Genomic DNA, 25,394 nt, shown 5'->3' with positions numbered 1-25,394 from the left:
ATAGAAAGCCTCCAACAGCACTGTTCAATCTCGGAGGGATTGCCAGGTGAAAGGAGATCCCCCGAAGGTACAGAGAAAACCCCTTAGTTCTAGCAGGAAAGAAACTGGCCATTTTGGCTGGTTCAAAACAGTGACAGCCAAGGAGCAGGAAGAGAATATTAAAAAACAACATAACACTAATGGTGAGAGAAGAAATCTCTAAAAAGTGGAAATTCAGATTGCTATTTGGAGGAGCAGAACTATCGAGAATCCCAAGTGAGAGGCAGATCTCTGCCTTAAAACAGCAGCATCAAGAGAGAGGAGGAGCGACAGCCATTTCCTGAACAGTGGACAGTGACAGTGCAAAGAGAAGAGGAGAGGAAGAGGAATAAGCTCCAGATGGAGGTTTCCTGAAGCTGATCAAAGGGGAAGCGTTATTGGATTTATTGGATTCTGTTGGATTTGTGATTATAAACTTTGTTTCTTGATAATAACATACAGGTTTGGGAGGGGTTAAACTGACCCTAGGAGCAAATCGGAAGTGACTTTTAGTACTCTAGTACTACAAAGTACTGTTTAATACTCTGAAGGTCCCTGAAGCCTCTGGAGGGCTTAAACTGACCCTACGAGCAAACTGGAAGTCCATTCCCATACTTCCGGTTTGCCCATATGGCCGGTTTTTTGCCCTCCAGAGGTTTCAGGGAAGCTCCTGAAGACTTTGGAGGGCCTCCGGGAGGGGTGGGGGGGGCTCTTTTTGCTCTCCCCAGGTTCCTATAAAGACTTTGGAGCATGGGGAGGGCGAAAAATGGCTTTAAAAAAGGCTGAACTCATCTGGCCAGTGCACACATGCATGCTGGCCAGCTGACAGGGCAATGCCTCGCATGCCCTCACAAATGGTGCCATGTGCCACCTGTGGCACGCATGTCATAGGTTCGCCATCCCGGAACTAGACTGTATAAAGAAATGATGCAAGACTGAAACCTAGTTGAATTGATTGGTTGAAGTGATTATAGAAGACGTGGGGGCGGGAAAGAGAACTACATTGAAGGACTTGAGGATAATAAAATAAGAAGAATGAAAAGGGCGTTGGTACTTACCTGAGACGCCTCTTCTCCTAAGGTGGAGGCAGCATCCAGACTGGGTTAACCTTCATCCAATCATATTGAGGACTAGGTCTTGTAATGTGTTTAAGCTCCGCCCCTGTTGCTAGGTAGACCCAGCTTTTGATGAAGCAATTTAACAGACTTGCATCATCGCCAGCAGTTGGAACATACCTGTACCCCGCCAATCCTTTGCTAATGCTTACCAAATCCATAGGGTACACCAACTCCTTGTGACAGAACCAATACGACACACAGCTGCTTCTTTTTTTTTATTCAACAGGTAATAGCCAAAACAAAACATCAACACGCAAGGTAAGACCTAGGAAAAACTCACCCCAAATAGGGAGGGGCTGGATGCTGCCTCCACCCTAGGAGAAGAGGCGTCTCAGGTAAGTACCAACGCCCTTTCTCCCTGGTGGTGGAGGCAGCATCCAGACTGGGACGTACCAAAGCAATAACTGTCCCAGGGTGGGTCTAAGACTGTGGCAATGGAGCATCAGCCCCGACCACCAACTGCAGCACCCTACGACCAAAGGCCGCCTCCGCTGATGCAAAAGAATCCATTTAATAATGTTTAATGAATGCATTGGGTGTTGCCCAGGTGGCCGCCCTACAGATTTCCTGCAGGGACGCCTGAGCCACCCATGCAGCTGATGTGGAAGCACTTCTGGTGGAATGCGCTGTGATCCTGACAGGCACTGGGAGAGATTGAGACTGGTAGGCCAAGGAAATGCAGGCCTTTAACCACCTGCCTCTGGTAGGAGACGAGAACTTGTTTCCCAGGGAAGTCGGCTGAAAGGAGACAAAAAGTGCATCGGATTTCCGAGTTGCAGCAGTACGTTGTAAGTAGATTTTAAGAGCCCACCTGATGTCCAAGGTGTGCCATTTGCGTTCCAGAGGATGGACCGGATGGGAACAGAAGTTGGGTAGAACAACCTCCTGGGTCCTATGGAAGCAGGAACACACCTTTGGGACGAAGGAGGGGTCCAGGCACAAGACCACTCGGTCTGTATGGAGAATGCACAACTCTTCGCTAGACGAAAGAGCCTGCAACTCCGAAATCCGACGTGCTGAAGTTATGGCCACCAGAAAGGATACCTTTAATGACAGAAACCTGAGTGATACCTCCCTCAGAGGTTCAAAGGGAGCCCTGGTCAAGGCGTCAAGAACCTTGGTCAAATCCCAGGAAGGGTATCTATGGACTGCAGGAGGCTTGAGGTTGGATGCCCCTCTGAGAAAACTGCGTACCATGAGCAGCTGAGCCAGGGAAGGAGACCTCCCACATGCCAAAACTGACGAAATGGCTGCCACTTGCCACCGGATGGTGTTTGGTGCTAGCCCCTTATCCAACCTTTCCTGCAGGAACTCTAGTAGCTGCGGTATTGTGACCCTGATAGGGTCCAAAGTCTTACCCGCACACCAGGAACAGAAAGCCCTCCAGGTGGCATTGTATATTCTGTCCGTGGATGGCCGCCTAGCAGCCTGAATTGTTGCAATGACTCTGGGAGAGAAATTGTCACCCCTCAGGATGCCCCGCTCAAACACCAGGCGCTCAACTGGAACCATTGAGGGTCTGGATGTTCCAGAGACCCCTGACAGAGTGAGATCCTGTCCCGAAGGATCCTCCTGGGCCTGTCCACCGAAAGAGTCTGCAGGTCGGCGAACCAAGTTCTGCGAGGCCAGTGTGGAGCTACCAACATCACTTCAGCCTTCTCTCTCAGAATCTTCTGCACAACCCTGGGCAAAAGGGGCAGAGGCGAGAAGGCGTACAGAAGGCCTGTAGGCCATGTGCATCTCAGGGCATCCACCCCCTCTGACCGATGTGCCGGGTACCGAGCGAAAAACCTCGGAAGCTGACTTTTTTACGGGGTGGCAAAGAGGTCTATCACAGGCATGCCAAATCTGTCCACAATGTCCTGGAAAATCGAGGGATGGAGTTGCCACTCGGCATTGTCCAGAGTCTCGCGGCTGAGCCAGTCTGCCTGCACATTCTCCACCCCAGAGATGTGTTCCACGGTGAGGGACAGCAAGTGTTTTTCCGCCCAAAGGCCCAGCCTCATGGCTTCGTCCATGAGAGACCGAGATTTAGTGCCCCCCTGACGATTTATGTGTGCCTTTGCCGACACATTGTCCGTGAGCACCAACACATGTCTTCCCGCCACCCCAGGAAGGAATTGGCAGAGGGCCAGATGGACCGCCCTCAACTCTAGCCAGTTGATGTTGTGTGTCCTGTCCACCTGGTCCCACTGGCCCTGGGCTACCTGTGTTTGAAAGGTGGCCCCCCAGCCGAAGAGGCTGGCATCCGTAGTAACAGTCAGGAAGTCCTGGTCCTTGAAGGAGACCCTTCAAGATTGCCTGAGACATCCACCAACTGAGCGAACGTTTGACTTCCGCCGGGACCCGAACCTTGGCCAGGGAGCAGCTCACGAGCTTCCTCTGAAAAGGTAAGAGGAACCATTGGAGGCGTCGTGAGTGTAACCGAGCCTACGGGACGATCCCAAAGGCCGACACCATGGTACCTAGTAATTCAGACAGAGAAGCCAAGGAGCACCTGTGTGACCCGGCCGCCTGACCTGCTAAGGTCCTAATATTGTCCTGTCTCTTGTGAGACAAGTACACCCTGCATACCTCTGTATCAATCAACGCTCCCAAGTGCACCAACCTGGTGGATGGATGTAGATGACTCTTGGGTACATTGATGGAAAACCCATGTTCCTGAAGCACCTGATTAGTGGACGCAAGGTCCCTTCGTGCCTGATGGGGGGATGAAGACTGGATGAGTATGTCATCCAGGTAGGCCTGAAGACGAATAGGCAGTTCCCTGAGAGTCGCTATCAAGGCAGCTAGGATCTTTGTAAAGACCCGAGGAGCTGAGGACAGACCAAAGGGGAGGGCAGTGTATTGAAAATGATGACCTGAATACTCAAAACATAGGTATTGCCTATGCTGTGGTAAAATAGGGACATGGAGGTAGGCCTCCGTCAGGTCAATGGAACACAACAAATCTCCATGTCTGATGGAGTTCAGAAATAATATGTAAGGAATGCATTTTGAAACGCTTGTAACAAATAAACCGGTTTAATCGTTTAAGATCCAAAATAGCTCTCCAGCCCCCCAAGGCCTTTGGAATGACAAAAAGGATAGAATAAAACCCCAGCCCGCGTTCCTCGGCCGGTACTGGTTGTATGGCGGAAATGTCGAGGAGGTGTTGGACGGCCTCCAACATGAGATGCTTGCGAGCTGGTTTGGAGGATACTGGGCAGGCCCTGAAGGAACTAGGGGGGTTGGAGACAAACTCAAGGGCAAGCCCTTGTCTAACTGTGGATCTGACCCAAGCGTCAGAGGTGGTAGCTTCCCAAACATGGGCAAACCTAGCTAACCTACCCCCGATGGGATAACTGGATCCGGGGGGCCTAGGTTCTACGATAGTAGCGACCCCCCCTCCTTGAAAGGGCCGCCTGGCCGATTTTCCCCGTTGAAAATGGTCAGGTTGAGGTCTCTGCCTGGAGGCATAGCCTCCTCTATATCCCTGGGCCCCATAGTCCACCTCCCAAAAGGAGGAACCATAGTCCTGGTTCCGAAAGGACAAACCGGGTTCCTGGCTCCGAAAGGAGGCGCACCTGGGATAAGGTGACTGGCGGTTGAAGCCCGTCTTCAGGGCAGAGGAAAGGACCTTCCTTTTCTCTTTGTTCTCAATCAGGTACGGATCCAGGGCGTCCCCGAAAAGAGAACCCCCCTTGAAGGGGGCAGAAGCCAACTTCCACTTGTGGCAAGTGTCGGCCTGCCACTGACGAAGCCACAGCATTCTCCTGGAAGCCACTGAAGGGGCCATGGCCCTGGCCACGAACCTGGAGGAGGTCAGGGTAGCATCAGACGCAAATTGAATTGCCGCCACCAGTTTGGCAATATCCTGGTGGGCTCTTACGTCGGAGACAGGAATGCGCTGCTGCAAACCTTGGAGCCACAGCAGACAAGGACGGATAAAGAAGGAAGCAGTAGTGGCAGTCTTTACCGCCCAGGCAGCCGCCTGATGACCTCTTTGCAGGGTCAGGTCTGCTTTCTTCTCCTCCGGTTTGAGGACGTCCTCCGAGGCCCCTGGCATGTGTGCCGGCGTGTAGAGGGCGATCACCGGAGCGTCAATAGGAGGGACAGCTAGAAACTGAGCTAGCTCGTTGGCTACATTGAAGAATTTCCTATCAGTGGCCGATGGGCTGGGCCCTGATGTAGGAGCAGTCCACTGTCTCTGGATCAGATCTCGGGATGGTGTCAGTCGGGGGTGCCTGCTCAGAGTACAAGGACTCTGCACTCACGGTTGTTGGTCGAGGCGCGGCCACTGCAGGCTGAGGCCCTATCTTGGAGGCCGCCTTGACCTTGTACAGAAGAGAGGGGAACAAGGCAGGAGGGAAAAGACCAGAGAAGGGTTTTTGGTCGGGTTCCCTACCCTCATCCTCAGATAACTCTGCCTCTTTCAGCTCTCCCTCCTCCGACTCTGAGGATTGATCCAAGTCCTCAAGGTCAGACACCACTATCTCTGCAGGGAGAGGAGCATGGGCTGGAACAGATGGAACAGCGGATGAGGTGGATGCCTGCCTGAGTGACATGGCCTATTGCTGCTGGAAGCTGGCCGAGATGCCTTGAGATATGGCAGAGGCAATAATAATAATCTTGAAAATTGGGCAAGAGCATGGGAGCATAGCCCCCCTGGGGCTGGGCCAAAGGATTTGAGGTGGAAAGCAAAGAATCCAGCCTCTGTACCACCGGTGGTAATTCAATCCCACTGCCTGCCATGGAAGTCAGGGGCGTTTGGGATGACCCCCAAATGTTGGAGACATCTGTGGGGAATATGGGGTTAATAGGGTTGTCCCTATGCATCTGTCCCCAGGAGAGAGCAGCAGGGATAATTGTCCCTGAGTCTGAATGGGTTTGTCAGAAGTCTTGGGAGAGGAAGTCTTTTTGTTGGCTGCCTTTTTGTGCAAGCGATCCAGCACTTTGTCTTTCTGTTTCTCATAACGTGAGCTGGCTGGCTTTTTTGTCTTTTTTGCATTGTCTGCCTCTGCAGACTTCTTTTTGCTGCCACTGCTGGAACTCCTGTCTTCAGAAGTGCCTGGCTGAGAAGGAGAATGAGGCTTATCAATCAATCAATCAATCAAATTTTATTTGATTAGCCGCAACCCTCTCCCGAAGGACTCGGGGCGGCGTACAGTCAAAAAGATAAAATACACATAGGACACACATACATACGAAAAAACAAGGACAATTACATTTGTGCATGGAGGAGAGTAGACCTGCAAGTGAAAGACAATAAACACAGCTAAAAACACAGTTAAAACACAGTTTAAAATCCCCTAAATAAAATTGCTGAATTAAAAACCCCTCAGGAGCGTAACGAAGTTATGGTTGGGCCAGGCCAGATATTTGAAAAAGGTGGGTCTTGAGCTTAACACGGAAGGAGCGGAGGTCTGTAGTGGTCCTAATATCCGGGGGGAGGTCATTCCACAGGGCTGGGCCCGCCACAGAGAAAGTTGCCTCTCCTATCAGGGGAGCCTGAGTATCTGCAGCAGCCTCTGCTGTCACAATGAGAGGCTGAGAACTGACAGCCGCCATTTTGAATTCACTGATAGCCGTTAGAAAATGGCGATTCACGCCCCTTTTAACTGCTGCGATCTCCTTCACTCTCTGTCTGGCAACAGCACTTGCAAGTGGCGTTTTCGACGCCCCCGCCCCCTGGGTCGCTCCGCGGCCAATTTCAATGTCTCAAATGTCAATTTGCGATTGAGAGGCAGCCGCGGTTCACCACTCAACTGTTAAAGGAGCGGCGGAGTGTTTCCCGGGCGTTTTTCTGATGGCTGGCTTCAAATCTATCTTCAGCGCAGCGGGCGGCCCGCGAGGCAAGGAATAAGGGCTATCACCAACCTTTCAGGGTCCATGGTGCTATTGTGGGCATTAGAAGACGGTCTCCAGTCAAGCCCCCTTAGCCAGCTGTCAGCCTGCACGCCCTGACAGGGCTTAAAGGCTCTGACCATAAGGCCCGGTCGCAAGGACCTTTAGCCTGGTCGATGCACGCAGCCACGTAGTCAAAGCAGTCCAAATATTTTCAATTTATAAATTCACAAGCCTTCAATAATAAAGTCACAAACGGAGCAATGCGATGACGCAGCTGTCCTCACAAATGGACTGAGTCAAAAGCTGGGTCTACCTAGCAACAGGGGCGGAGCTTAAACACATTACAAGACCCAGTCCTCAATATGGTTGGATGAAGGTTAACCCAGTCTGGATGCTGCCTCCACCACTAGGGAGAACAAAAGATGCATATAAAAACAAAACAATAAGAACTCTATGAAATAGAATTCTGTAAAAGGTGATATAACTGTTTAGCACTTATAGAATTTTGGTAATTTGAAAATAAGATATTCATATTCTACATATATATTTATAATTAATATAAGGTGGTTGTATTATATTATAAGTATCATTGGAAATTATATTGAAATTATAGTGATTGCATATAACTCATATATCCTATATAATTCTATATTAACAAGTGAATAGAACGTGTGTGTATGTGCGTGCGCTTGTGTATGTGTATATATATGTGTATATATGTGTATGTATGCATGCATGTATGTATGTCTGTGTGTTTGTGTGTGTGTGTGCATGTATATGTGTATATATATGTGTGTATATGTGTATGTATGCATGCGTGCGTGTGTGTTTGTGTATATATGTGTGTGTGTATGTGTGTGTGTTGTATTTGTGCTGATAAATAATTGGGCATACCAGGGGTTGTAACACAAATACATACATACATACATACATACATACATACATACATACATACATACATACATACATACATACATATATATATTATACTCAGAGGATTATCATAGTGAGATATTTGAAGATATTTATAAGGATTTTTTATATTTTAAGCTAAGTACCCTAAGGTACAGTGAAGATATTCTTATCAACACAGCAGGATTGTTGTTTGAAAAATATAGACGTGTGAAGGCCTTGAAAACAGTGAAATTATTGCATGTTATTTTGGAAACATCTTTTGCATGTGGGGCAAATGACGAGTACCACAACTATTACTAGAACAAGTAAGAAAACAGCCCCAAATCCTACATCTAAAACTGCATCTCCATCAAACCAGCACTCAATAGAGAGTATGTTGGGACTGGAGAAAGGAGGCTCAGCATCAAATATCCAGAGTATTCAAGCCACACTCTTGATGATACAAGAAGCAATGACCAAAACACAAGAAGCAATAATAAACAACTATGAAGAGACCAAAAGAAACCATGAAGAGATCAAACAGGATATGGGAGAAATGAAGGGAGATATAAGAAGAATGGATGACAAAATGGGAAATATCCAGCAAGCTATTATTAAAAATGAACAGATAATAAAAATAGTAGAGACAAAAATGGAACAATTAGACAAAAAGATGGAAACAACAGAACAGAAATATGGACTCGTAAATAGAGATCTTGAAGAATCTATCATCTTTCTGGAGATGGAGAAAGCATCCTTTTTTTTAAGATTTCAGAATATTTCAGAATATCGTAGAAGGAAGATCTAGGTGAGATGATGGCAGAGCCTCTAGCGGAGGTATCAAAGAGGGACAAACGGGATATGCAGAGAGCTATAGATGAGGTGTACAGAGTGTATACCAACTATGCATGCAGACACGAAAGAAGTTCATGTGAGATTCATGAAAAGGACGATAAGAGACAAAGTATACAAGAAAATGAAGGAAGAAACAATAACTTATAAAGGAAAGGAAATACAAATACTGAAACAAATACCAAGGAGAGTGAGAAATCAAAGGCAGCAGTACCAGTTTTTAACTTCCCAATTAATCAGATATAATGTGATGTTTTATTGGCTGGTGCCAGAAGGTATCCTGATTTCCTTGCAGGAGAAAAAATTTAAGATAAATACCATTGAGAAAGCACAAGAGTTCTTCTTACACCATCTGGCAGCTGAAGAAGACCAAGAGAGCAGAGAAGAAGTTGAGTGCAGGAGCCAAGAGGAATACCAAACAGAGGAGAATGGGGGGAAATAAGAAGCTAGGAAAAAACAGGAGAAAGAACGAGTAGAAAGAGAAAGTGTAAGAGGGGAAATACAGGGAGAGGCAAGAAATACAAGGAAAAAAGATGGAGAAGGAAATTAAGGTGGTCTCCATAAACATAAATGGGTAAAATTCTTCAGGAAAAAAACCTCAAATATTCACAAAATTACAAAGATTGGATATGGATATTACATGATTGCAGGAGGTACACATCAAAAAACAATATAGCAAATTATTAGAAAACCCAGTTAGGGAAGATGTATTATTAATGCAACAGAAAAAAAGAAGAATTGTAACTTATATTAAGGACAGACTTGAATCAAAATTAATCTATACAGTCGAGGGAAGAATTTTAATTATCGAGATTAAAACAGAGCAAAAACAAATACTCCTTACTATAATCTATGCACCAAACAACAACCAAACTGAATTTTACAGAAAAGTATATAACAAAATAATGGAATTAGAGTACAAAAACATATGTTTAATTGGAGATTTCAATTCAATAGTGGACATCAAAAAAGATTTCAAAAGCAACAAGAAGAATAAGATAAGGAAGAGAACACTGCCAGACTCTTTCTTCAAAATGACACAAGAACTGAGCCTACGAGATGCATCGAGAGAAACAAATAGGAGACAGAACCAATTTACATTCTGTTCTAATCCATAGAAATCATGGTCTAGGATCGATATGGTATGGATGACCTCAGGGCTGATAAAAGACATTGAAGAGATAGAAATAATGACTAACATCTGGGCAGACCAACCCCATAAAAGTAATATGGAAAGGACAAAAGATAAAGGGTAGATGGACAATGAACAAGGAAATACTGAAACAAAAAGAATATACACAGATGATTGAAAAAGAGATGACAGCATTTTTCAAAATAAGCAAAAAAGAAGACACATCGCTACAAAATTTGTGGGATATCACCAAAACATATATACGAGGACTTACTATAGTGTACACGGCAAGAAGAAACAAAAAAAGGAAACAAAAACAAGAAGAAATTCAGGAAGAAATTAAAAGACTAGAATTAGATTTACAGTCCTTGCCCCAAAACAACAAGATAAAAGGAAAAATAGATCTAATAAGACATAAATTGAACCTGATTACACAAGATGAAATGGCCCAGAAAGTTAGAATGGCAAAGCAAAACTTCTTTGAGCATGCAAATAATCCAGGGCGTTAGCTGGCATATAGATTAAGGAAAGAAAATGAGAAAAGAATAATAGCCTATTTACAAGACAAGGAGGACGTGACATGCCCTAGAAGAGAGGGGAAAAAAGAAAATAACACAACAATTTTTTCAAAGCTTGTATCGGCAGGAGCATGTATCGGAGGATAATATCAAACAATACCTGAATAAGATGAATTTAACAAAAATTACAGAGATAAAAAGAGGCAGATTAAACGAACCAATAACTATGATGGAATTAGTGGAGGCAAGGAGGAAACAAAAGAAGAATAAAACACCAGACCTGGTGATTATCTGTGGAGCTATACAGGTCGGTACAAGAAACTTTAGATATATTAATGAATAAGTATTCAAGGAGGTGCTCGTAGAAGCGAAGATACTGTAACAAATTCATGGACAGAAGTACTTATTACACTTATTCCAAAAGAAGATACAGACCCATATCAGATTAAAAACTACATACCCATTTCACTGCTGAACGTAGACTATAAAATATTTGTATCCATAATTGCAGAAAGAGTTTAAAAGATTCTAAATGAGTATATCCATCCAGACCAAAATGGATTTTTATCAAAAAGATAAATAAGAAACAACATGAAAACCATTATAAACACACTAGAATATTATAAAGAACATATTCAGGAAAGCAAGCTGCCTTAATCTTTTTGGATGCCCAAAAAGCCTTTGATAATTTAAATTGGATATTTATTATTTTACAAGTTGAGACTATGAACTTTGGGGAGAAATTTGTAAAGATAGTGGAAAAGTGGAAAAATATACACAACCCAAACAGCCAAAGTAATAATAAATGGTGATTCTACCGAAAAAAATATTATTGGGAAGGGGGTAAGATAAGAATGCCTGTTTTCGCCTTTATCATTCATATTAGCCTTGGAGGTATTGCTAATAAAAATCAGAGGGATCAGGAACTAAAGGGTTTGAAAATAAGGGGCAAAAAGAATACAGAGTCCAAGCATTTGCAGACAATTTAGTATTTATATTGGAACAACCGCTAGAAACAGGACCTGAACTAGTGCAACACATAGAAGAATACGGTAAAGTAGCAGGACTTAAAATTAACAAAAATAAAACAAAGGCAATAACGAAAAATCTTACTAAAAAACAGGAAAGAGAATTGGAAGAAAGAATAGACATACAAGTTACTAAAAATATTTGGGAATTTGGCTATCAGCCAGATGTTCTTCAATCAAAGAAGATAACTACACCAAATGAATACAACAATTAAAAATATTTGGAAACATGGAAAAAACTACAACTGTCCCTTATAGGAAGGATAGCTGCCATCAAAATGAACATTTTACCAAGAATATTGTTCCTCTTTCAAGTAACACCAATAAAATTAGATAAAAGCTTTTCTAGAGAATTAAATAACCTAACTGTGAAATACATTTGGCTGGGGGGAAAAGCACAAATTAAAATAAAACTATTGCAGGATAGTAGAGAAAGAGGAGGATTCGGGCTCCCGGATTGGGAGACATACTACCAGGCAGTGGCACTTACATGGATCAAAGATTGGACTGAGTTAAAAAAATAAAAGAACACTGATTTTAGAAGGCCATGACTTACAGTTAGGATGCCAGGCATTTATATGAGATGGCAAAAATAACACCCACAATTATTTTCAGAAACATTTAATTAGGGATGCTTTGCTACAAGTATGGCAAAAAAAACTATAAAGAAAAACACTATATTAAAATTCCAAATTGGCTATCAACGATGGAAGTTTTAATCTACCCAAATGAATTAGACATAGATAAAATAAAAAGATATAAAGATTTACTAAATGATCAGGGAGAATTAAAACAAGATTAGAACTAAAATAACAGGGCATGGACATCGATTGGTGGCCATATATGCAGATACAGGCTAGATATAAGAAAGATAAAGAACAGTACAGATTCCAAACACAATCGCAAGATCTAAATAAAATTTTACAAGGTACAGAGGATAAATTGATCAAGAAATTATATAACTACCTATTGAATTACAGAATGGAAGACAAGGTATTTAAAGAAACTATGATAACTTGGGGCAAAAAGTTTGGTTACAGTATTGATTTGAAGAAATGGGAAAATATTTGGAATGAAAATTATAAATTGACAATGGCAGTAGCCCACAAGGAAAATATGTATAAAATATTCTACAGATGGCACCTCCCACCAGCGAGATTGGGTAAAATAAGTATAATCTTTATTGTCATTGTACTTAAATACAACGAAATTGGTTTTAACCTCACTGGTGCAAAATTATAACAGAAATGAAAAAAGAAAGAAAAAGAAAAAAAACCTAGCGTGTGCATGGAGTGATTGTGGTTGTATTTAAAAGTCTCACAGCCCAAGGATAGAAACTATCTTTAAACCTGTTCGTTGGGCTGGCTACACTAAAATGTACCCAAACGTATCACCAGATTGTTGGAAATGTAGGCAAAATCAAGGAACGTATTACCACGTGGTGGTTATGCCCAAAGGCTAAACAATATTGGAATAGAATAAGAAAATGGCTCAAATAAATTACTAAACAGCAAATAGATATGCAACTAGAATTATTTCTATTGGGAATATCTACAAAAAAATATGACAAAAAACCCACAATATTTAATTATACATATCATAATGGCAGCAAGAATAATACCTGCACGATTCCGCTTCCGGTTTCTGGGGACGACGGACATGCTGTCTGCCGTTTGCCGTCTTGGTGGGCTCCCCCTGATTTAGGGGGGCACAGGGTGCCTTGTAGGGGCGTCCTGCTGGAGGGGCTACCAGCATTGCCCTAGGCGCTGGGAGGCATAGGGGATGCGCAATGCCATGCACGCCTTCGTCCTGAGGAGATTGGAAGAAATGCTATACGTGAAGGCAACAGCTGAAATGCGGTGAGAGGGGAGTTCCCCCGGGGTCTCCTTTTTTCTTTTCTGAATAGACTTGTAAATAAGCATTAGCAGTTTTCCTAAGACTCTTCGATCCTGGAAAAGTGTTAAGATTGGAAAGGGGGGATTTCTCCCCCCCCTCGGAAAAGCGGCTTTATACGATCTCACTCTCGGAGGAGAGAGAGAGAATTGGAAAAAAACTATTTTTATACTCACTTCCCTCAAGTAATGGGGCAAGGACTTTCTAGAACAATTGCGAAAGAAAGAATCTGAGCTGACTTTATAAACTATGTATCGAAACTTTCTGAACTGTTGCTCTCTGATCCTCTGGGCAGGTGAGCAAAATGGCGTTTCTTCCCCCTTTCTCACTGCCTTTACAAATGAACTGTCTCTTCTGAAAAATCTTCTGGGTTGGAATTACTATACCCCAGTGAATCCTAGAGGCATCTCTTCGGATAATCTTCCTTGGACTGGAAAAAATTGATTTTAACTGGCAGGGAGCTGTATTGAAAGACTAATATCCCACATTGGACTTTGCCTGCCTGTGGATCTCGCCTGACGGTGCACTTCTACAGACGCCATATTTTTGTCTAGACTTATAACTTTCTCCGAGTTTCGCAATGCCTGCGAAGAAGGCCCCCCCCCCCAAAATCGGCATCGGCTCCAACATCCTCTGTTTCAAGCCCTGTTCCCCAACAAATACAATTATTTTCTTTTTTACAACCTAAAACTTCTGAGGGGGAACAGCCGTCTCAAGAAACATTTCAATAAATGTTCCAGACGCTTATAAAGGGACAGGATGAAATTAAAAAGGAGCTGGCAGATTTAAAGGAACAACTCAGAGAAAATCAACAACAAACTTCACAAAATAGACAGAAAATAGATGTCCTGGAGGAGGGTGCTGTGGGGATGAGAGAAGAGGTGAAGGCACTGCAAAAACAAAATGCTGGAACTGAAAACTATATGGAAAAAATGGACTTTGAAAGGATGTCTTTCTTTCTTAGATTTCAAAATATATCTGAAGCGGAGGGTGAAGATTTGAGAGAGACTATGACAACAATGTTAGCAGACTATATTAAAAGAGATAAACAACAGCTAGGGTGGGATATTGACTTGATATATAGAATTAATTCAACATATGCTAGAACACACAATGTTCCACAGGAAGTTTATGGATACAAGTTTGATACATATAGATACAAGTCTGGTTCAGGCTTCAGCATTTGCTATTAATATAATAGGCCAAGAGAATATAATCTTTTAAGGCTTCCTTAGAATTGCCATGTATTGCCTATCTATGTGTATATGCTGCTTAGTTTTAATATTTGGTGTGTAACAGAGCTATCTATTAGCCACATTTAGGTTTCGTTTCTTCACTAAGTGTTCAGTTTCAATTCTAGGATAAGTTTCTTTTTCCCCGAAGTATTAAGCTTTTGTTACGTATGTAATGAGTCATGGTTTTCTGTGATTCCTATATGTTACTCCTTTATACGTGTATTTCCCCCCGCCCGAATGAAACTGCTTAATAAAAGGAGTTTGCTTTGATCTGTTCGGGGGATAAACAACATCACCCCGGGCATTTCTTTGCTCTCTCACTCCGAGAATCTTTTGTGTGGTGTCTTTTATTGGCTAATCCACCCTTGCGAGGGGCTCTTTAAATTCGCTCCTGCGGGAGTTATCGACAAGGAAAGTCTGAACCTCGGGCAACAAGTGTGTTGCAGGCTTGTTGCAACAGAAGTTCACGTTAAATTTTTTAGAAAGACTACAAGAGATGAGATTCTAAGGGTTCAAAGGGGGGAACCTTTAAGATATAAGGATAAAGAAATAACCATCTTAAAACAGATACCAAAAAAAATAAGAGATAAGAGGAAGACATTTTACTCTTTAACCAAAAAATTGTATGAAAAAATATCTGGTTTAGATGGCTAATTCCAGAAGGGTTGTTAATTTTCTGGGAGGGAGGTAGAGTGAGAATTAATACAGTGGTGGAGGCGGAAGCCTTCATGGAAAAACACAAAACTCTTCTAGACGGAACAGGAGACAGTGCGCAAGATATGAAAGAGGGAGGGGCCATGGCTCTGCCAACAGACAAGGGAGAAAAGGCAGCAATGAGGCTCAGGTCACAGAAATGAATTAAAAGTACATTGCAATTGTTAATACAATGAAATGGTTAGAAGTGATGTAATAAATGATTGAAGATGTTAAAGAATTTGAAATCTAAACTGCTAATGTGTATGTAGTAATGATATTTTGATATGTATAAAATAAGAGAGAGATGTAAGATCCCGGGGAGGCATCACCTTCCGTATGATGTAGTTGTCAAAAAAAATTTCCATACTTATGTACCCTTTTCCCCAAAATATTTGAAAAAACCAATAAATTTTTTTTTTTTTTAAAAAGAATAATATCTGCACAAAATTGGAATAATAATAATATACCATCAAAGGGGAATGTTATAATGAAAGTGTTAGACTGTGCAAAGATGGACAAACTTACAAAATAAATAAAAGAAAAGGAGGAAACAGAATATTATATGGTATGGAACGAGTGGTACAAATGGCTAGAGGACAGATGTAAAGCTTAAGGAAAAACTAAATGAAGATGACACAGGAGTTAGAAATTAGTAATATATTGGTAGAGATGAACAAACATGTATAAATGGAAGCGGTACATAATGAAGGGTTGTAAATTAAGGGATGTATATAATAGTATCATATGTATAGACAAAGAGAAACTGAAATAAGTGGGGAGAAGTGCATTTACAATGGATGTATACTGAGGTGAAAATGTTGTACAGAAGGAAATTGCAAAAAAAATGTTTTTTTTTAAAAAAACGTTAATAAAAATAGTTTCTTTAAATAAAAAAATAAACTAATCTTTCACAGAGCAGAAAATATATATTATTTTTTTGTTCAAGAACAGAGCACAACCAGTAGGTATGCCAAAGGATAGAAAGTATTGCAACCTAGTCATTTTACTCATTTTATTTGGCAGATAGTGTGAAAATATTGTCTGACTTTGGAACAGCCTTTGTAGCAGCTTGGAAGAATACTCATAATTATAGAGTGTGGAACAGTAACAAACACCCAGCCCTCGCAGAAGTAAATCCTAGGTAAGAGTATGTCAATTTATATGGAAATGAGAAAGTGAAAGTGATGGTGATAAACTTCTCATAATTTGGGAGTATATTTGCTTAACATCATTGGTGTTTTCCTGATGAGAAAGGTTCTGTAAATATGACAAGTTATTCCTGATTTGTTGGACTCATGTAATAAGCCGGAAAGTGTTCAATTTCCTTTATTGTTAATATTACCTAGCCAGTTATTGAAGGAACATGGCAAGAAAATAATTTAGTTCCTAAGTGTTCTGTCCCAAGCCTCTAATATATACTGACGCAGACTTGGCTGTTTGCCAAAACTAAGGAGGGAGATAAGCAACCCCTTGGCTAGGAGCCCACAAAATTATCTCTATGAAAACAAGGCTTGAACTCACGAAATTCTCCCAATCTTTCCCTACGCCTGGATTAGTAAACTATTGTTCCCTGCAAAATTCCCCTCCCGTCACCCCACCTATAAGCTCTCCAGGAGGGGCCAATCGGTAACCACCTGTTCCTATTTTCTTCTGTGAGCCTTTTTCCAAAGCTGCTCCCTCCTCCTCTCAGCCCTATGCATACTTACATCAGGGACAGCTTCCCTCTGTTCTTCCTCACTGCTCCCTGACTCAGATGCCATCTTCCTCGGCCTCCAGGGCACCAACAGCTCAGCCTGCCATGTTGGGCCACAACACTAAGGATCGAAAATATTTAGATTATTGACTCCTAAGAAGAGGAAAGGCAAAATGTTTTAATGTATCCCTTTTCACACAAAGGAAATGGTTCATAGTTATAACTGAGAAAGTACATGAAATGGTTAGTCAGCTTACCTTCTCTCTCTCTCTCTGTTTCTCTTCTGCCTACCTCACTTTTCAGTCATCCATTCCAAGGACAATATTCTGTTTCTGATGTAAAATTAAGATTATCACAGTAAGTATTGCTTATATTTTTAAACTTGTTCACAGTTGAAATGTACATGCAGTAGTTTATTGTTCAGTTATGGCAGTATTGGCTTAAAAAGTAAAATGGATTGATCTATACCAATATTTTATGAAAATTTCAGAATTTTTTGGAACTTATTCACATACTTTTAAATAGGCATGTAGACCGAGTTTTTAAAATATTTAGAAATAAAAATAATGTTCAAATTCCTGGAAGCATTCTGAGATTGAAACAGCAGTAGAATGGGTTTCAAGCAATTCCAAAATGGAACAATTTTAGATTCAAATATTTCAAATTCCAAATATCTTACCCATTGTAGTGCTTGGTTAACTGAAACATAAATTAATATTTCAACTTACTTATGTTTAATTTATATTCTTAAACATTTATCATCATCATTTTAGCCTTTGCCTATCCACTGCAGAATGAAGGCCTCTTCCGCATGTTTTCATCTAATATAGTCCGGAGCTTTCTTTTGCCAGTTGGGCCCATAATTAATGTTATTAAACATTACATACATGAAATTAGCAGAAACCAGTAAGACGATGCTATTTTATTTCTTAATTTAGTTCTGTTCAGAACAGTGAACATGGTAAGAAGATTGGAAATGCCATGGTTACCAGTAGTCGAAATGTTGTGCAGACAGGAAGAGCTGTTGGTAAGTGATCCTCTAACTGGAATCAAAGTACTACAAATTCAGTGGCTGGACTATGCATCCCATTAGGCGATGATGAAATTGGTATGGTTAATGGCTTAGCATTATATATAAACCCAGCCAATTGAATTTTATGCAGGCTTACAAACAAGAGATTGGGGCAAACTCCTCATTCCACAATTGCAAAATATCCTTCCCTTGGCCAGCTTTAAAATATTGATTTTTTGCTGAACCATTAATTCATATTTTACCAAAAATCTTTTTTAACGCAGTAAATTCATAAACCATTTAGGTCCCATATAATATCAACAATCAAATAAACATTCCATAGCAAATTAAAATAGAAGGGGGAAAAAGTATATTTATATATAGCAAATCTTTGTTACAGTGCTTTTAGGAATAAATCCTATTGTCTCACAGAAAAACAATCTGGCTTTAGACAGAGTCAATCTATTACTGACAAGTGCTTTCTCTTTAATTATCTAATTATTAAATCTGTGAGCAAGAAGAGTTAACCATTTACTGAGCTTATAGAGTGTAGCATTTGACACGTTTAACAGAGAAACATTATGGAGAAAATAGTTTTCTCCTCAATATGGCATCCAGCCTGTTTGCACTGATCAAAATCCTTTCACAAAATCCTTGTTTGAGATTGCGGTTTGGAGTCAATGAAATCATCCAAGCAGTATCAATATTTAAAAGGATAAGAAAGAGATGTATACATGTACTAGTGCCATATAGTCTCTATATTAATGATTTAACAGTACTGATGAAGAATCCTGAAGCACACATGCCTGAGCTATTGCAACACTTTGTTATAAGTTTACAATGTCACATCATATTCATCCACAGCTACCAAAGCTGTAAAGAAAACACAGCCAGCGGTAGCCTCTCCAGCAGGACAGAAGTTAACAACAGACCTGTCGAACAGTAAAAAACCAGGATCTGTACCAACCCTACAAAGCCTACAAACCTTATTAAACATGATCCAGGAATTTATGATAAAAACACAAGAATCAATAACTAATAATCATGATGACATGAAAGGTGATATAGGGGAAGTGAAAGGCGATCTAGTGGAAGTGAAAGGCGATTTAGGGGAAGTGAAAGGTGATATAAAGAAGTTGGATGACAGAATGGGGAAAATACAGGAAACAATAGCTAAAAATGAGCAGAAGATAAAAATGATAGAAACTAGGACAGAACAAACTGAAAAGAAATTGGAAGAAATACAAGAAGGACTGACAGCAGTTAACAGAGAGCTCGGGGAGGCAATAGTTCACTTAGAATTAGAACGATCCTATTTCTATTTAAGATTTCAGAACATAGTAGAGACAAAAGATGAGGATCTACCAAAATTCATGAGTGATCTTCTAGCTGACCAACTGCAAATGGACAAAACTGAACTGAGGAACAATATTGATGAAATCTATAGAGTACATGCTAATTATGCATGAAGATATAAGTTTCCCCGTGAAATACACGTAAGATTTGCAAAAAAAACCTGTCAGAGACGAAATTTACAAAAGAACAAGGGATGAACAGCTTGTCCATAAGGAAAAGAAGTAATAACCCTTAAACAAATACCAAAGAGAATCAGAGAGCAAAGAAGGAATTACCAATTCCTCTCTACACAACTGATAAAATATAAAATAATGTTTCGCTGGTTGATACCGGAAGGCATGTTAATATCTTGGCAAGATAAGAAAATAAGGATTGACACCGTAGAGAAAGCCTGGGAATTCTATGAACACTACATAGAGGGTGAATCAGACAGCAGAGAGGAATTGGAAACCCAAAGCCAAGAGGAGCAGCTGAAGGAGGAAAAAGGACTAGACCAAGATGTGAGAAAGAAGACTGATACAGCAGCCCAGGAAATAGAAGGCGTGAGGACAAGAAACCAAAAGGAAAGGAACGAAGGCGATAAACTAGTAACAGGATGGAGGAGGAAGTGAAATTAATATCAGTCAATATAAATGGATTAAATTCACCTATAAAAAGAAGACAAACAATTTCTAAGCTCCAAAAACAAAACATGGATATCACGTGCCTACAGGAAGTTCATATTAAAAAAAGGAAATGGCAGTATCCTGGAATCTCCAAAATTAGGAAAATTACATCTGGCCCTGGCTGATACAAAGAAAAGATGAATTGCAGTATATATAAAGGACTGGCTAAAACCTAAACAGGTATACGCAGATGAAGAGGGAAGAACATTATTAATCGAAGTATTAATAAAACAAAGAAGAGTATTAATTGCAGTCATATATGCACCAAACACGAACCAGAAAGAATACTATAGTAAACTACATAAACGGATTGCAGAACTGGAACTGGATAACATATGTCTACTAGGGGACTTCAATGCAATGGTAGATCCAAAGAAAGACTATAAAACGCATAATAAAAAAAATATGAAAGGAGAACTCTACCAAATACATTCTTTGAAATGGCCCAAGAATTAAATCTAAAAGATGTTTGGAGAGAAATCAATCCACAGAAGAGTCAATACACATTCTTTTCAAACCCTCATAATTCATGGTCCAGGATCAACATGGTGTGGATGGATCCAGAAATGGAGAAAGATGTAGAAGAGGTAGAAATAACACCGAGCATGTGGGCAGACCATAACCCATTAACAATCAAACGGAAAGGAGAAGCAAAAAGGAAAAAGAGATGGACCATGAATCAGAGGGTTGTAAAAGAAAATAATTATGTACAGTATGCGGAAAAAGAATTAGCATTTTTCCTAAAAGAAAACTGGAATGAACAGACAACTATTCAAAACCTATGGGATACTACTAAAGCTTACGTGCGAGGCATTACAATAGCATATACAATAAGAAGAAACAAAGATAAAAAGAAACGATATACAGAGCTTCAGGAGAAACTGGGGAAATTAGAATATAAACTTCAGAAAGAACCTCAAACCGAAGCCAAAGAAGAAAAAGAAATAATTAAACATAGATTAAACTTAATTACACAAGAAGAAATGGCCCAGAAAATTAGATCATGTAGGCAAAATTATTTTGAAAATGCCAATAAACCGGGGAGATGGCTAGCCTATAAACTAAAACAAGAGAAAGAAAAGAAAATAATACAGCAACTAGAGGATGAAAAAGGGGTGATACACCACCAAAAGGAAGAAAAAAATATAGCAGTAAGATACTTCCAAGTATTATACTGCTGAGAGGAAATAGAAGAGGAGGATATTAAAAGATATCTCCAGAGGAGAAATCTTCCAACCCTACCGGAAACAATAAAAGAAACATCAAATGAGAAAATAACGAGGCTAGAATTAAAAAGGGCAATCCAAAAACAAAAAAATAATAAAACGCCGGGCCCAGATGGAATTCCAGCAGAATTTTATAAAGGATTGCAAAAATCATTAGAGAACATATTATTAGAAATGTATAATGAAATATTAGAACGAGCTAAGACAACAAAATCCTGGATAGAGGCACTAATAACACTAATTCCCAAAGACAACGTTGAAAAACAAAAGATCCAAAATTATAGGCCAATCTTGCTGTTAAATGCTGATTATTTTATTTATTTATTTCTTGGATTTCTAGACCGCCCCCTCTCCCAAGAAGGGACTCGGGGCGGTGTACAGTCAATGCAGATAAAAATACAATCATAAAACACTTAAATATATTTGGATGGAGGAGATAGGCTGTACAAGAAATAAATATATTCTAAAACCCTAAAAAACATCCCCAATTAAAACCCAAACCCCATTAGAATAAATCCCCGGGAGATAAAACTAAGAGAGTGCCAGGCCAGCTGATTGAAATAGGTGAGTCTTTAACTTTTGACGGAAGGAACGGAGGTCGGTGGTAGTTCGAATGTCGGGGGGGAGGTCATTCCAAAGGGTTGGGCCCATCACAGAGAAGGACCTACTCCTAGGTGTCGCCCGCTGGCATTGCCTAGCGGACGGCACCAGGAGCAGTCCCTCCCTGTGTGAGCGGATAGGTCGCAGGGACGTGTGTGGTAGGATGCGATCCTGCAGATAACTAGGTCCTGTGCCATGGAGCGCTTTAAAGATGGTAATCAATACCTTGAAACGCACCCGAAAGGCCACAGGTAGCCAGTGCAGCTCGCGCAGGAGAGGTGTTACGTGGGAGTAACGTGTACTCCCCATGATAACCCGTGCGGCTGCGTTCTGAACTAGCTGCAGTCTCCGGATGCGTCCCAAGGGAAGCCCCATGTAGAGGGCATTGCAGTAGTCGAGGCGAGACGTCACCAGCGCATGAGTGACCGTGCGCAGAGCACTCCGGTCCAGTAGGGAGCGCAATTGGCGCACCAGGCGAACCTGGTGGAACGCCCCCCTTGCCACGGCTGCCACATGGTCCTCCATTGACAGCCGGGCATCAAGGAGGACTCCCAAATTGCGCGCCCCCTCCACAGGGGACAGTTGTTCGCCCCCTATGGCCAGCGATGGTGTCAGCTGGCTGAACCGAGGTGCCGGTACCCACAGCCACTCGGTCTTGGAGAGGTTGAGCTTGAGTCTGTTGTCCCCCATCCAGACCCCGACGGCTTCCAAACACCGGGACATCACTTCGACAGCCTCGTTGGGGTGGTTTGGGGTTGAAATGTACAGCTGAGTGTCATCAGCGTACAGGTGGTACTCAACCCCAAAACCACGGATGATCTCACCCAGCGGCTTCACATATGCGTTGAACAGGAGAGGCGAGAGGACCGACCCCTGTGGCACCCCACAAGTGAGTGGCCTCAGGGACGACCTCTGCCTCCCTGTCAACACACATTGCTTCCGGTCAGAGAGGTAGGAGCCGAACCACCGCAAAACGGTGCCTCCGACTCCCATCCCCTCCAACCGGCGCAATAGGATACCATGGTCGATGGTATCAAAAGCCGCCGAGAGGTCTAATAGGACCAGGATAGAGGAACAACCCCTATCTCTGGCCCTCCAGAGATCATCAACCAACGCGACCAAGGCTGTCTCAGTGCTGTGCCCGGGTCCGAAGCCGGACTGGCGTGGGTCTAGATAGTCGGATTCGTCCAGGTGTCGTGGAAACTGCTGCGCCACCACATTCTCAACAACCTTCGCCAAAAAGGGGAGGTTGGAGACTGGACGGTAATTAGCTAGCTCCATTGGGTCGAGCGAAGGTCTCTTGAGCAAGGGTCTCACCACCGCCTCTTTCAAGGCGGTTGGTAAGTATCCCTCACCCAATGAGGTGTTCACCAGGCCCAGAAGCCAGCCTCGTGTCACCTCCCAGGCTGCCAGTACCAGCCAGGAGGGGCACGGGTCCATTAAACATGTGGTGGGTCGCAGCAGTACATGCAACCTGTCCAGATCCTCGGGGGCAACAGAGTCAAACTCCTCCCAGAATGGTCTCTCAAGACTCGCTGTTGACGGCTCGTCTGGTCCACTGACGGAGGTCCATCTGCTCCGGATCTGATCGATTTTGTCCTGAAGATATTCCCCAAACTCCTCTGCTCTTCCCTGTAAGGGTGTCTCTCGCGTCCCCTGCGATAAAACGGAGCGGGTCACCCGAAACAGGGCGGCAGGGCGGTTATCCGCGGACGCAATAAGGGCAGCACAATGTCTACGCTTGGCCGCTCTTATTGCCACAAGGTAAGTCCGCAAATAGGCTCTTACCTGTGTTCGGTCAGATTCGGAGCGTGAGGACCTCCACCTGCTCTCTAGACGTCTCCTGTGGCGCTTCATCACCCTTATCTCCTCAGTAAACCAAGGAGCCCGGGTGGGTCGGTGCCGCAGGAGAGGTCGCAAAGGCGCAACCCGGTCCAAGGCCCCAGTCGTCGCCCTATTCCAGGCAGTCACTAGGTCCTCAGAGCGGGAGCGGGACAAGGCTACAGGTATTGGCCCAAGCTCCGTCTGGAATCTATCCGATTCCATCAGGTGCCTGGGGCGGTACCAGCTTGTAGAGTCTGGTTCCGCCTCCTCGCGGTGGGGGATAGCGCCAGGGAAGTCCAGCCGGAGGGATGAGTGATCTGACCATGACAGGGGTGTGATGACTAAGTCCCCTATTCCCAGATCACTCGTCCACTGTTCAGATACAAAAATGAGGTCCAGTGTGTGGCCCCCTTCGTGAGTGGGGCCCTGCACTAATTGGGTCAGGTCCATGGCTGTCATGGAAGCCATGAATTCCCGAGCCACCTCGGAAGCCGCTCCCGTTGACGGCAAGTTGAAGTCCCCCATGACCAAAAGTCTGGGAGTCTCAACTGCCGTCGCTGAGATTAGCTCGAGGAGCTCAGGCAGGGCTGCTGATGCATAGCGAGGAGCCAAGTATACAATCAGCAAGCCCCACTACCTCCCTGGGCCCCAGTTCACACCAAGGGACTCACACCCGGGTATCTGAGGGACAGTGAACTCCCTTGGCTCTAAACATTCCCAAATAACCACCGCCACCCTTACCCAGGGCCCGGGGCTGATGGAATGCCCGGAAACCTGGTGGGCACATTTCCACGAGGGGTAAACCACCCTCGTGGCCCAACCAGGTCTCCGTTATCCCTGCAAGGTCTAGCTCCCCCTCTGAGATCAACTCATTAATGAGGGGGGCGACTTCCGGTGGTGACGTGGAGGCGAGTGGGGGGAAGAAAGCAGGGCTCTGCTCTTCGAACCCCGATATACGCGCCTGGAGGATCCCCCAGGGGGATACGCTGAGCTTGTAGGGTGAAGCGGAGAAGTAGGGATACCCCAGAACGAACGAGGCGGAAGGCGATCGCCCGTTACGACTGGGGATACCCTTTTTAACCCAGCGTGTAAACGTTCGCCGCTTGCTGCACTGAATGGTGGACCTGAAGCCTCGGCAAACCACCAAATAGAAGAAGGAAGGAAGAAAATTGAATCAACTTTTGCTACATTGTTGCAACACCTGATACAATTGAAAACAGCGGAGAGCTACAGGCTGGGAAAAGACGTACCTAAACTATAGAGGAGAATGGGCAAACAGGGAGACTCCAGAGATCTGGCGTGAAAACCCCATCAAAAAGGCCACTGAAAGAGGTGAGAGCGACACTTTAAAGTTTAAAAGGAGCCCGAACAGAAACGAGGGGAAAGAAATACGATCTGGCTGAGGCTACTTTGGACTCGGGTAGCAGGAGAAAGGAGACAGAAGGAGACTTTGAAAGATCGTGCTAGACCGGGGAACAGCAGCAGACAGCCATTAATTATAGAGCAACAAAGTATCAAGGCAGAAGAGAAAGCTGACGAAATCGCAACATTGTAACAACTTAGAAGAGCCGGAGTATCTGAGCAAAGTTGAAAGAAAGGACTTGAAAAGAACTTAAAAGAATTTAAAGAAGCTCTAAACTTAAAGAAACACAGAGGAAAAAGTGGTGAATGAACTGTCTATATTAACTTTATACAATTGTTATAATCTTTATAATCAAATATTTAAATTAATCAATATTTAAGACAATAGCGTTATTTATATATATATTTATTGCTACATTGCTATAACCATAAATAAGTAAGTG

General features: G+C 42.8%; 1 protein-coding gene across 1 annotated transcript in view; it reads left to right on the top strand.

Annotated features, from left to right (window-relative positions):
- The window catches only part of AVL9 (AVL9 cell migration associated), a 139,280-nt gene that overhangs the window by 91,096 nt on the left and 22,790 nt on the right, over positions 1-25,394 (top strand). The window contains exons 13-15 of the mRNA XM_081971281.1: positions 16,237-16,354; positions 17,210-17,263; positions 17,845-17,933. Of these exons, the coding sequence (XP_081827407.1) occupies positions 16,237-16,354; positions 17,210-17,263; positions 17,845-17,933 (261 nt within the window). The remainder of the gene's footprint in view (positions 1-16,236; positions 16,355-17,209; positions 17,264-17,844; positions 17,934-25,394) is intronic.

This window comes from Natrix helvetica (genome assembly GCF_964273705.1).
Source record: "Natrix helvetica genome assembly, chromosome: Z".
NCBI lineage: Eukaryota > Metazoa > Chordata > Lepidosauria > Squamata > Natricidae > Natrix > Natrix helvetica.
The sequence above is the reverse complement of the archived record's forward strand: the minus strand, read 5'-3'. Positions and strand labels throughout refer to the sequence as shown.